The 14,509-nt window shown below is 44.4% G+C and overlaps 1 protein-coding gene across 1 annotated transcript; it reads right to left on the bottom strand.

Moving 5' to 3' along the window:
- Window positions 1-10,639: 10,639 nt before the first annotated feature.
- Window positions 10,640-12,445, bottom strand: LOC126416952 (transcription factor Adf-1-like). Its single transcript, XM_050084832.1, has 2 exons — window positions 12,313-12,445; window positions 10,640-11,193 (listed from the first exon to the last, which is right to left on the bottom strand). The coding sequence occupies exons 1-2, from the start codon at window positions 12,443-12,445 to the stop codon at window positions 10,640-10,642; spliced, it is 687 nt and encodes a 228-aa protein (XP_049940789.1).
- Window positions 12,446-14,509: the final 2,064 nt, after the last annotated feature.

Below are 14,509 nucleotides of genomic sequence, written 5' to 3'. Positions count from 1 at the left end.
GCTTCCAAGATATGACTGCTCAATTGTGACAGTATATGTGTAACCGCGAAATTTGACAGTCACACGTCAACATTCAAAATATTATTTGAAGGTCTCACAATGGTCTGATTTTAATGTATTGTATACCAAAGTGGTCGGGAAAGTCAAAAGTGCATTATGGAGTAGAAAACAGGGAATGTCAAATTTCAACGAATTTCACATACAATTTCCCCTTCAGTAGTGTGTAAGTATAAGGACCGATGACCTCAGCAGTTTGGTCCCTTAGGAATTCACCCACATTTGAACATTTATTGTATCACCTCTGACCTTCTGAACTTCACAAATGTTTTGCAGTGTACCTTTGGGAACTAATACTCCTGGAAGAAAGCATACTGTTGGGACATGGCTCAGCCACAGCATAAGGTATTGTTTACAGGATGAATTTTCACTCTAGCACTATCTGCACTCTCTAGCGCTATATCGTTCTCATATGCTGGTTCTCGTATGCTGTCACTTTGCTACTCTTGCGAGAAAGAAAGCTTTGGAAGCAGGAGATGAGGTACTGGCACAATTTCAGCTATGAGACCGTGTCGCGAGAAGTGGGTGGATAGCTCACTCGATAGATAACTTACCCAAGAAAGGCAAAGGTCCCAGGTTCGGATCCGATGTAGCACACAGTTTTAACTGCAGGAAGTTTCAACTTTTAACTTCAGCACTTGCCTTTGCTTAACACTTCTTGTGACTATTTGTTTAGGGTACATTCCAATAGCTGTATCTCTGTATGTTACATGGAATGCTTTATTTGTATTGGTCTTCCGCCTCCTAAGATATTTACTATTCTCCCTAAAACGGCCTGTATAATGTGGGAGTACTCGTCGGCATTTCACGCATTGCTGAGAGAGTGCACCACATCTCCCTTAAAGTTGTTGATCCACATTCAAATTTACATAAACCTGTTGACGACTAAGTCCCAGTAGTTTTGAAGACTGCACTGGAACTGGTGTAGTGTCGAACAATATCTTGTGCTCGTTCATGACTTCGTTGGGCAACAGCACATTTTTATGCATTTCTTCACTTGCTTCACAGATGATATTCTGTATGTGCCTTGTGACTGCCACAGTAACTGCGTGGAGCAGTTTACTCCAAGTGTCCTCAAGCACTGTACTGAACTACGAGATGGTGTTGCGTGAAAGTTTTCCACTGCTGACGATGTTTTAGGTAGTGGGTCTCCTCCGGCAGATCGTCGATATGTGAGCGTTTAGCACCCATGTATCAGTATCGGGCAAGCCGTGATATTGGAGTATCAGATATCGCAGCGTCAGTCTACGCAACGCAAACGCTGTCGCCTACCGTTGCAAACTTAGTGTTATCAGCAGATAAAGTCTCCATGCTCAATTCCATTGTAGCTGATTGCAGCACACACAGTTGCAGTTGCTCCACTATGTAGCTGGAAGCTACAGTCAACCCTATAGATGATCTACATCCACATTTATATACTATTGTGGTTCTACATCCGCATCAACGCCCTGAAAATTATTGTAAGTGTGACTATGTATTTCCTATTGCATGATGTCTTACTCTTACTGTCCTTGTGTTGGGTGGCACTTATAGACAGACGGCATGTGTGTGGATTTGTGAGCAGTTGTTACCTAATAAAAAAGAAATGTCGTGTGGCTAGGTCCTCCCATCGGGTAGACCGTTCGCCAGGTGCAAGTCTTTCGATTTGACGCCACTTCGGCGAGTTGCGAGTCGATGGGGATGAAATGATGATGATTAGGACAACACAACACCCAGTCCCTGAGCGGAGAAAATCTCCGACCCAGCCGAGAATCGAACCCGGGCCCTTAGAATTGACATTCTGTCGCGCTGACCACTCAGCTACCGGGAGCGGACTTGTTACCTAATGATATGCTGATTAGCGGCAACATTACGACTATTGCCCACCACGAGATAGAATGCTGTCCAGTGGCGTTGCGAATACAAGACGCGGTAGGGAAACTATGCTATCCAGTCAGAAGCCTGAATAACAATCTTTTGCAGTGTGGACCGCTGCGAGGCGTGCGTGGAGGGAATCAGTGAGGTTCTAGATGGTACTAACAGGAATTTGAAGCCATGCCGACTCCAGCGCTGTGTCCAGCTGAGATAGGTTTCTCTGTTGAGGGTCCGTGGTGCATGAAGACCGATCGAGGTGATCCCAAAGACTGTCGACTCGGTTTAAAGCCGGTGAATTTGGTTGCCAGGAGAGTACGGTAAGCTCATACTGATGCTCTTCCAACCATGCACGTACACTGTGAGCTGTGTGATACGCTGCATTAGCGGTGGGCGTGGTCCCCAGTGACAGATGCGTAATTGTGTTGATCCATTTTGCCTTCCAGAATGGCGAGATCACTCAGAGAATCCCAAGTAAACATTCCCTAGACCGTAACACTCCATCTTCCGTCTTTTGTGTCCGCTTTCGGTGATATGTCTGTGTAAGCAGAAGAAACTAACGATCAAAGTCCGAAAACAATTTATTGGACTGGTCAATTAACCAAAACAAATTCTCCAAGTATAACACCAACACAAAACAGTGATCCCTCTTTGAATCATAACTACATACAAAAATAATATAGAAAACAACTGAAATAATTTCCTACTGGTCTCCCCCAGAGACTTCTCTGATATACCAAGTGTAATCCAGAGATCAGCGGAAAGATCCAAGCCGGGCTGCCAGGGTGGCAGCTATCCACGTCTACTGCTGGTCGATGAACTGCCGATGTGCGGCCGAGCGCCGTCCTTTATAGCGCTTCGGCGGATGAGTACCTCGGAACTATTTTCCATCACGTAGTTTGACGTGTGAAAATAGTTCTGGGATCTGCAGCGACCTCTTCCTTATGTTTATGTGGGCTGGTAGTGGCCCCTGGTGGCCGCTGGTGTCTTTGCTGTGTTGTTGTTGTTGTGGCCGTTCATCAGTATTGCCTGTCGGTTGTGTAGTGCTTCGGTGTGCCTGCGAAGCGGGCAGCCCGCGGCTGCTGGCTGTCAGTTTGGTTGCTGATACTCTAGGCACCGTGATGTCTGGTGGAGAAGGCCACAGCATTCGGATATTTCATTCCGTAAACGCCAGCGACCATCTGCCCGATGGACAATAAAACGTGAGTCATCTGAAAAAGCCGCTTATCGCCAGTCAGCGGACGTCTACTTGCGGTATTGGCGCCCAAATTCTCACCTTCATTGCCGATGAAGAGGAGTCTGTGGATGCACGAAACTGGCAGCTGCTGAGAACACCCATACGCAGAAACGTTCGCTGAACGGTCGTTGAGGAGACCCTGCTGGTAGCCCATTGGTCAGATGCTCAACAGCTGCACGTCTATTCGCCAGTACATATCGCCGCAACTGTCGTTCACCTCTGTCGTCTATGGCCCGTGGTCCACCAGAACGCAAAAGCGTTATGGAGATGACAGATAAACTCCAGTGGAAGACTCTGCAGGAGAGACGCTCACTAGCTTGATACGGGCTTTTGTTGAAGTTTCGAGAACATACCTTCACTGAGGAGTCAAGCAGTATATTGCTCCCTCCTACGTATATCTCGTGAAGAGACCATGAGGATAAAATCAGAGAGATTAGAGACCACACAGAGTCATACCGACAATCCTTCTTTCCACGAACAATACGAGACTGGAATAGAAGGGAGAACCGATAGAGGTACTCAAGGTAGTCTCCGTCACACACCGTCAGTGGCTTGTGGAGTATGGATGTAGATGTAGCTGTAGAAATGCCTCAGAGCCGGTTTTGCATAACGTCGTTTTGCCACGCACGATAAACTTCAATCACGGTGGCATGTGAACACTTTACTAACTTATCCGTTCGGAAAATCTTCCACCCTTGGTTCAAATGGCTCTGAGCACTAAGGGACTTAACATCTGAGGTCATCAGTCCCATAGAACTTAGAACTACTTAAAACTAACTAACCTAAGGACATCACACAGATCGATGGCCGAGGCAGGATTCGAACCTGCAACCGAAGCAGTCTCGCGGTTCCGGACTGAAGCGCCTAGAACTGCTCGGCCATCGCCGACGGCTTCCACCCTTGGTTCGAAAGCAAAGATAAAGATCTTTTGGACGTCAGATAAATCACTCGGTTCCGCATACCGACAACGACTGCAGCGTTTTTCGCGTCCCCCCGACACGTTTTATATACCCTCCACCTGTAGTGCTGCCACCTGCCGTCTATGTGAAGTCTTTGCGCCTTGTTGTTGAACATAGGCGACGATCATGTGTCAGGACCGTATGTAAGGATAGCGGAGTATCATTGTACCAAAGATACGGGCCGTAAATACACTACTGGCCATTAAAATTTCTACACAATGAAGATGTGCTACAGACGCGAAATTTAGCCGACAGGAAGAAGATGCTGTGATATGCAAATGATTAGCTTTTCAGAGCATTCACACAAGCTTTGCGCCGGTGTCGACACCTACAACGTGCTGACATGAGCAAAGTTTCCAACCCATTTCTCATACACAAACAGCAGTTGACCGGCGTTGCCTGGAGAAACGTTGTTGTGTTGCCTCGTGTAAGGACGAGAAATGCGTACAATCACATTTCCGAATTTGATAAAGGTCGGATTGTAGCCTATCGCGATTGCAGTTTATGGTATCGCGACATTGCTGCTCGCGTTGGTCGAGATCCAATGACTGTTAGCAGAATATGGAATCGGTGGGTTCAGGAGGGTAATACGGAACGCCGTGCTGGATCGCAACGGCCTCGTATCACTAGCAGTCGAGATGACAGGCATCTTATCCGCATGGCTGTAACGGATCGTGCAGCCACGTCTCGATCCCTGAGTCAACAGATGTGGACGTTTGCAAGACAACCACCATCTGCACGAACAGTTCGACGACATTTGCAGCAGCATGGACTATGAGCTCGGAGACAATGGCTGCGGTTACCCTTGTCGCTGCATCACAGACAGGAGCGCCTGCTATGGTGTACTCAACGACGATCCTGGGTGCACGAATGGCAAAACGTTATTTTTTTCGGATGAATCCAGGTTCTGTTTACAGCATCATTATGGTCGCATCCGTGTTTGGCGACATCGCTGTGAACGCACATTGGAAGTGTGTATTCGTCATCGCCATACTGGCGTATCAACTGGTGTGATGGTATGGGGTGCCATTGGTTACACGTCTCGGTCACCTCTTGTTCGCATTGACGGCACTTTGAACAGTGGACGATACATTTCAGATGTGCTACAATCCGTGACTCTACCCTTCATTCGATCTCTGCGAAACCCTACATTTCAGCAGGATAGTGCACGACCGCATGTTGCAGGTCCTGTACGGGCGTTTCTGGATACAGAAAATGTTCGACTGCTGCCCTGGCCAGCTCATTCTCCAGGTCTCTCACCAATTGAAAACGTCTGGTCAATGGTGGGCGAGCAACTGGCTCGTCACAATACGCGTCACTACTCTTTATGAACTGTAGTATCGTGTTGAAGCTGCATGGACACCTGTACCTGTACACGCCATCCAAGCTCTATTTGACTCAATGCCCAGGCGTATCAAGGCCAGAGGTGGTTGTTGTGGGTACTTTTTTCTCAGGATCTATGCGCCCAAATTGCGTGAAAATGTAATCATATGTCAGTTCTAGTATAATATATTTGTCCAAAAAATACCCGTTTATCATATGCATTTGTTCTTGGTGTAGCAATTTTAATGGCCAGTTGTGTATATTGATGCACAGCCTTCCATGCCTGATTACCTTGGGATATAAAGGACTGGAGCAAAGGGGTATTGAACATCATTCGTGGTACCAACAATTTTTAAAATATATTTATTGAACATAATCAAGCAAATCAGTGAAAACACTAGACTTCACTCCACAATGATTAAAATGATTGACACAATAACGATCTCAAATATATACTGTGTTTCACATCAATCCACAAATCCAAAGCTTCGATTTAAAACAATTAGTAAAGGAAAGTTATTCAAAAGGTTAACACTTGCTGAATAGGGATGTGAAAATGGAAATGGATTAACAGTTGCTTGAATAATTGGAAAAACTGATTGGAAAAAATAGTGAAAAAAATTGAAGGTAATTTATGAATTTGCGCACAATCTTGGGTGACCTTTAACTGATACCAATATCAACTGACCTTTAACATCATTACATTCAAGGTCAATAAACGTAATTTGCATTATGTACAGCTGCTTCCAGTAGTATGCGTTACCAAATAATCACCACAACCATAGAAACTGTGGATCTGTCACACGAAGCACAATATTTTTAATATAAGTAAACCAAGTTCAATAGGTGCCTATCAAGTCTGAGTCATTACCTTTACATTAATTCCATTGCGTTTAGTCTTGAGTGTGACAATGTCGATGCAAGAACCCTCTTCCAGATACGGTGTGAATTTTTCTTGTCTGCACCGAACCTCTCGATGAAGGGCCTCGGAGGCGAGTGAAATGATGAACAGATAGAATTTGAACTTATAATCGTGCGAATAAATATTCTTTTTCTAATAACTTTTTGTAATACTTTTAATGAACGGTTAAAACACACATTTTTAACAATGCTGGTACGATGGATCCAAGCATACGTCCGAATGCTACCACTTCCCGAAACAAAAGGGTGAAGATACACTAATTAATAAATTGAAGCGCGTATTTCTTACTTTGTTTCATACATATATTTAACGATGTATCAAAACATTATCCTTGCCACAACACAACTCGTTAGGTGTCTTTGGTTTATTGCTCATTCAGTTTACGTATAGCTTATATATAAGGAAAGTAAAGAATGAAAAATAATACGATTCAACACAAAGCGTGAGGAATTAGTGTTCTTGAAATTTGCTTAAGGACAATCACTGAAAAACAAGCTAACGAACTAACAAAACCCAACGCATGAATAGTAAAAATATGTACATAAGTGAACTCTGCTTGCGAGTAAGCCACTCAGTGGCTAATAACATGCCCCCGACGTCGCCCAAAATTTCGGGACGTCTTACAATCAGTCACACCCAGTAATCAGGCTCCGCCTCTCTAAAACGTAAAAACCAACAGATCAAGTACATGAGCATTTACAGCCATTGCAGGACGCGTCCCGAGATCCAATTAGCTCTAAGGGACAAAATGCCATGAAAGCCCAAAGATCGGCAAGTTTTCTTAGGCTCCAGACTGGAACAAAACAGTTATTTCAGACCTAATTAAATGTGTCGAAGATATTTACAACGACAAGGCTGCGACTCTAAACGTTACGGTGCCTCACAATGACAGAATTAACATAACACTCTCACATGATAAATGCAAAACAGAATAATAATTATTTCAAAATGTAATAACTCGTTAAACATAGACCAGCTTAAAGATCGGCGCCACATGCACGCAAAAGGTGAGATCACGGCATCAATAATTAACATAAGCCTGGGTAAATAGCAGTTCGTTTCGCAGTTTTAACACCTGAGAATTGCTCAATAGGGCAGATACCGTTATTAATTATTGTCAAAGTTTAAAGTGTTAATTGGAGACATATTTGCTGGCAAGCCAACAAGCCAGCACAAGAAAATAGATCACTCAAAGGCTTGAAGAATCTATTAAGTACTTTGCACAAATCGGCCTACGGTGGCATGCATGACAACCAAACAGTTACAAAAGTCGGGCTCTGGCACGAACGAATATAACTCCAGTAGCCGCACACAACTAGCGATTTAGACCAAACCATGTTTACGGAACCGTTACCAAAATACACGGAAGAGCCAGAGAAACTGGTACACGTGCCTAATATCGTGTAGGGCCCCCGCGAGCACACAGAAGTGCCACAATACGACGTGGCATGGACTCGACTAATGTCTGAAGTAGTGCTGGAGGGAATTGACACCATGAATCCTGCACGGCTGTCCATAAATCCGTAGGAGTACGGGGGGGAGGGGGGGGGGCAGAGGTGTAGATCACTTCTGAACAGCACATTGCAAGGTATCCCAGATATGCTCTACAATGGTCATGCCTGGGGAATTTGGTGGCCAGCGGAAGTGTTTCAACTCACAGGAGTGTTGCTGCAACCACTCTGCAGCAATTCTGGACGTGTGGAGTGTCGCATTGCCCTGCTGGAATTGCCCTAGTCCTTTGGAATGCGCAACGGACATGAATGGATGCATACCTATGTGTCGCCTGTCAGAGTCGTATCTAGACGTATCAGGGGTCCCATATCACTTCAACTGCACACACTCCACACCATTAGAGAGCCTCCACCAGCTTGAACAGTCCCCTGCTGAGATGGAGGGTGCATGGATTCATGAGGTTGTCTCCATATCTGTAAAAGTCCATCCGCTCGATACAACTTGACTACTCGAAACGAGATTCGTCTAACTAGCCACCATGTTTCCAGTCATCAACAGTCCAATGTCGATGTTAAAGGGCCCAGGCGAGGCGTAAAGCTTTGTGTCGTGCAATCATCAAGGGTAATCGAGAGGGCCTTCATCTCCGAAAGCCCTTGTCGATGACGTTTCGTTGAATGTTTTTCACGCTGACACTTGTTGATGGCCCAGCGTTGAAATCTGCGGCAATTTGCTGAAGGGTGCACTTCTGTCACGTTGAACGATTCTGTTGAGTCATCGTTGCTCCTATTCTTGGAGGATCTTTTTCCAGCTGCAGCGATGTTGGAGATTTGATGTTTTTCGTGATTCCTGATATTCACGGTACACTCGTGAAATGGTCGTATGGGAAAATCTCCACTTCATCGATTCGTCGGAGATGCTGTGTCCCATCGCTCGTGCGCCGACTATGACACCACGTTTAAGCTCACTTAAATCTTGATAACCTGCCATTGTAGCAGGAGTAACCGATCTAATAATTGCGCGAGACACTTGTTGTCTTATATAGGCGTTGCTGACCGCAGCGCCGCATTCTTCCTGTTTACATATCTCTGTATTTGAATACGCATGTCTGTACCAGTTTCTTTGGCGCTTCAATGTATAATTGTCAGCAAGATCTCACAAAACTTAAGGTACACAGGAAACACTTCCTGTGATCAAACAACTGGCCAAAATACACAATCTACGTATTAGCGATTCCTCTCTTAAAAATGGAAAGTAAAACTAACACTCTGCAAATATGTACATCAATACCGCTTCAGGTTAGGAAGGCTGAGCAGTGATTGCAATTTGACCGTTAATGTTGTTACTCTAAAACTCTACGTAACACGGAATCAACGGTTTCAAAATTAAACGGAAGACAGGCCGTGGTGATGGTGCTGCAAAAAGCTACTTGCGAAGGAATACACACACATGCACGACGATGCCGTGTCAGACGCCTTAACGCCGAAAATGGACATTTACAAGGAAGGATGTTCTCGAAGTTGCTCACCGGTGTAGTGCAGAAACGTGACGGCGGAGTCGAAGAAGCGTGTAGAGGCCAAACGTGGTCCCATCTGCTCGGAATTCAACTGCTTCACAGAATGATAACACACGGAAGAATTCTGCAGACTGACGGCGGATGTCTTCCTGCCGATCGGAAGCCCCAACTCAATCCATTTTGGTTGCCATGATTAACCGCCAACGAAGCACGCCCCACGTACCAGGCAGCGAACCCACTGATTTATAGAAGAGGCCCCCACGGCCACAATACTGACCAACTCGACCGTTACTGTCTCCGTTAAGCCGCTTCCTCTCTCTCCGCACACCACGCCGCTCATTGCCCAAACCGTTCTCACTCTCTTCAGGTCGGGACACACACGTCCGGGCCGTGTCAGGGCCGAGCGTCGGACGAGTGACGGCCGTACTCCGGTCCGTTCCTGCAGGGGCCACAAATGACCGGGGCACGTCCGTGTCTCTGTTGTTCCTTGTAGTGACTCGGACGCGGTGAGCTGTGTTTCTGTTTGTGAAAGCTGTAAAACATGTTCACTAATATTCGTAATAGTGAATTAGGACTTATAGCACTTGCTTTAGACGAAGAGGAAAACGAACGAAGGCAAACAAGAAGAAGAAAATTATGGATCCACAGTGCCTGGAAAACAAGACCAGTACAGGGAGAGTTTCTAACACTATTTTCTCACCTCGTAGATGATGAGACTAAGTTTTATGAATATTTTAGGATGACGCAGTACACCTTCTGTGAACTTTTAAAGAAACTAGAACCAAGGCTGAGAAAAAATGACACGTTCTGGAGAGTATCAGTTTCACCCAAAGAACGACTGGCTGTTTTTTTACGGTAGGTTAAAGAAAAGTACACAGAACACAAATAAATAAGAAGTTTTAAGGACAGCATTTTTATTTTATTACTTTAGTAATTGAAAGATAAATACATAAGTTAGTAAATAATACAGTTAAATTTCTACTACCCTAAGAAAAACAAAGCAGGACTATTCAGTGAATTAGTTTCTGAAGCTGATGAGGATGCGGGGGAACTTGGAGGATGATGGCTTTGGTTATTTATATACGAATTGTGGGAATCCCTTTGCAGATCCAAAAGCTGCTGTGTAGGTTCTGTTGACTCGTTTCCCACAGGTGAAGGATATGGTGTTGAAACAGATTTTGCTGAGGAATTGGAGGATGATGGAGTGAATTGATGGACTGATACGTCATTCATGAGTTGCTTCAGTTCAAAGTCTTGTACAATTGAAAAAATCCTACTTTTAGCTTGATGAAACAGTAGCGGATGCAATGATTTTAGGGCTGGTGCTATATCAGCCAAAAAAGCATCAACTGGGTTTTGTGTATCTCTCTGTTTTTCAGCTTTTTTTCTGCCAAAATGTAAGCCATGAGCTGGCTTGATGCAGATTCTTGTGGTTTAACCTCACGCTGAAATTTTCGTTTCAGTGGTGGTTTGATAAACGTGTTCTTCTTTGAAGTGACGGACGAATGAGCTGAGGGCGTCTGGGAATGCCGAGTGCGCTCTATCAAATTCTCTGTTTCACTGTCCTGGGTTTTAATGATCCATTCTTCATCTGCAATGTCTTCTTGTGTAGACACTTTTTCGTTTTCAACAATCGACTGCTCCTCTTGGGAATCTGTATTTGATTCTTGTTTATGCTCATTATTGTCTTGCGTGTAAGGAACACTGGAAACTGTTTCTCGTTCTACCATGTAAGGTAGCAGGAACGTTAAGAGATCTTCATACTTGTATTTATGTTGATGAACAGCAGCTTGTCCTGAAACAGTTTTCCTTTTCTGCAAGGTCTTCCTTAGTTGGTCACGAACAGATGCCCATTTTTTTTTGCATTCCTCTATTCCACCTGTAGCAAAAATATTTTAAATCGCGTATTTATATTACAATGTTTAAAATGCTGCAAATATTTTATAGATTATACAGTATTTCTCATCTTATACATTCAATTTTTTTCAGGTTCCTTGCTACAGGAGATTCCTTTAAAACTATTTCCTTCAGCTACAGGTTGGGAAAATCCACAGTTGCAGCTATCTTCCATGACACCTCTAGAACAGTTATCGATTTATTGTTAGAAGAGGTGATGCCTGTGCCGAATGAAGAAAAACGGAATGCTATAGCTGAGGAGTTTTGGACAAAATGGCAGTTTCCAAACTGCATTGGATCTTTAGATGGAAAGCACGTAACAATACAGGCTCCAAACAACTCAGGAAGTCTCTATTGGAATTACAAAAAAACATATTCCATTGTGCTTCTTGCTCTGGTTGACCCATGTTATAATTTCATTGCAATAGACGTGGGAGCGTACGGAAAAAACTCTGATGGAGGCATTCTAGTAAATTCAAATCTTGGAAAGTCATTGGAAAACAATACGCTTAGCGTCCCAAAGAGTAAAACTTTACCCGGAACTGATGTTGAACTTCCAATGGTAATTGTAGGCGATGAAGCTTTCCCTCTCAAAACATACATGATGCGACCATATCCTGGCAGGAACTTAACAAATGACAAGGCTATATTTAATTATCGTTTGAGTCGGGCAAGAAGAATATCCGAAAATGCATTCGGTATATTGCAACAGAAATTTCGAATATTTAGAAGTATCCTTCAGGGAGATCCTAATAACCTTACAATGATTGTGACGGCTGCGTGTGTACTGTACAACTTTATTCGAAAAATGGAAGGTTATAGGGTGCCCGAACAGAGGATGGATCAAACGGTAACTGCTGAGGGATCCGGAAGTTCATCAAATCTTCGAAACCTACCTCGAATTCGTGGGAGATCAACAGATGCTGCATTTGCTGTACGAGAACAACTCAAAAAATTCCTGAACTCTCCACAAGGGACTGTGAAATGGCAAGAACATGTCGCCTTGGCGATATAACGATGACATAAACCAAACATCTGTTTGTAAAATAAAAAGTAAATAAATATCTTTCGGGTATTAAAACTTGTATAGTTTTTATCTTACCTTTGGCTTGTAGATCTGTTGCAATTGTCTTCCAAACTCTGTCTTTGTACTCGATATTCCTGTAATTTTCACTTCCCTGATCGTAAAGAACAGGAAACTTACGAACTTCCTCTATTAGTCGTTCCACATCCATGTTTTGTACACAGAACAGTTTTGCGCAGTTGCACAGCTCACAAGACAACCCCACCGTCAGGCCGTGTCCGTCACGTGAAAATTTAAACACGGCGAATCCCGCCCGGCCCGGCCCCGGCCCGTTGACGTTCCCCGTGCACGGCCCGGTCAAGTGGGGCCCGCTGCATTTGTTTTAATGTTGTATTTCGTAGTCCGGGTGACGGCCGATACTCGGACGTGTCTCGGCACGGACACGGTCCTGACATGTGTGTCCCGACCTTTCTCTGGCCAAAGATAACGAGTGCGAGCGAGAGCGTGCGATATCGAACGCGGCACGGATCATGTACGTATCAGACTTGGGCAAAGGACCTATTGTTGTGGCACGGCTATGGAAACGGACATCTTGGAAATGGCGAAGCTATTCGGCAGTTCGCGTGCTACTGCCCCGAGTATTGTTCCTGACGAAATAACACTCGTCAGCACAGTTTCTTGGATTTTGTTCTGGAGGAAAACGATTGGGTACTGCAACATACACAAACATTACATAACTTTATCATAACTTGAAAAGGATGAAATACTTATCTCCGAAACATTATGAGACCTCGTGATCAAGGAAGGCAGGATCCGGTTACGATTGTGGACGGGGCCGTAATCAGTTACTATTGGTGGGATTTTCTTTTAATCACACACAATTTATTTAATGTCAACAACAAATTAAAGTAATGGTAATAATTTAAGATTTGTTTCACGGCTGAAGGCTTTAATGGCAATATATTAAGAATTGTTTAACTTGTTGCAACTTACAAACTACAGTTATTAAAATATTGAAAACAAGTCACCAAGGCCTTAAACGTTAACTTCTAAAATGCAATTGCCACATTAGAATTGGACAAGTAGCGACAGTCACGGCTGAAGGCCTTTAACGCCAAGAATGGCAATTATTGAAAATAAATGACAAACATACTGTCAAACAGCAAGGCAATAGTAAAAGTTAATTTAAAAGACAAAACGGCTCTGAGCACTATGGGACTTAACATCTATGGTCATCAGTCCCCTAGAACTTAGAACTACTTAAACCTAACTAACCCAAGGACAGCACACAACACCCAGTCATCACGAGGCAGAGAAAATCCCTGACCCCGCCGGGAATCGAACCCGGGGACCCGGGCGTGGGAAGCGAGAACGCTACCGCACGACCACGAGCTGCGGACTTTTAAAAGACAGGCAACTGATCACCAAACGGGTGAGACAAATGATGGTAACTTCGTAATACAATAATAAAATAATAACACAATAATAAAATACAATGGCTAGTCACAACAGTGCTCCAGTAATCGACCTCTGAGTAGGTCAGGCCAAAAACAGTTTCGTGGGTGATGAGAAAGGCAGCCAATAGTTGCATTCACTTCACAAGATGGTAACTCAGACTAGCGGCAGTGTAACGAATGACTAATGATAATCTGCGCAAGCTACCTAACGTCGGTTAACAAATGCAACGATGGAACACCACGCCAAAGCCGGAACCGGCGGTCAGCACTATGTCCTCAGAATGCCGTGTTTAGAGCGTCCAAAAGGAGAAAGGAACCACTGCTACTAGAGTAGAAGAAACACCAACCGGCCTACAAATGTAGGAAACTGTCAAAAATACACACCTTACCGGACAGCAGCGGAAAGGCGAGGTAACGTACACTGCCGTTACATACACTAACCTCCAGAGCAGGTTACTGGGGCGTTAGCGGCCACCAGGCAGGAAAAATATCGCTGGTTGAACTTAACAAATAGTAACACATAGAATGCAGCAATTAGTAACAAGTAGTCGAGAATAGCTAATTAGATCCGCTTTCCCTAGCACTCCACTCGCTTCTCTTCGTCTAAGCGACACTGCAAGCAGCGACACGAACCCAAGTCAACGGAGAACCGCGATATCTCACAATAGTCGAGGTTTGACGACTTAAAGCTTGTTGGATCCGGTTGACGACTAGATCGTGTACCCTCGCGACTACAGCCATTCCATTCAGCAGTGCATGCATGCCGCCAGTGGTTCCGGCATGTTCTCACACTGCCTTCTTGGCTCCTCCGGAGTCCC

The sequence above is a fragment of the Schistocerca serialis genome, chromosome 8 (assembly GCF_023864345.2).
Source record: "Schistocerca serialis cubense isolate TAMUIC-IGC-003099 chromosome 8, iqSchSeri2.2, whole genome shotgun sequence".
Taxonomy (NCBI): domain Eukaryota; kingdom Metazoa; phylum Arthropoda; class Insecta; order Orthoptera; family Acrididae; genus Schistocerca; species Schistocerca serialis.
The sequence above is the reverse complement of the archived record's forward strand: the minus strand, read 5'-3'. Positions and strand labels throughout refer to the sequence as shown.

What these genes read in the sequence shown, in the direction of transcription:
- LOC126416952 (XM_050084832.1), bottom strand. Translation starts at nt 12,445, where the DNA reads ATGGATGTGGAACGACTAATAGAGGAAGTTCGTAAGTTTCCTGTTCTT. An exon ending in AACAGATCTACAAGCCAAAG is followed by an intron (nt 11,194 to 12,312) that starts GTAAGATAAAAA and finishes TTTTTGCTACAG; the next exon opens with GTGGAATAGAGGAATGCAAA.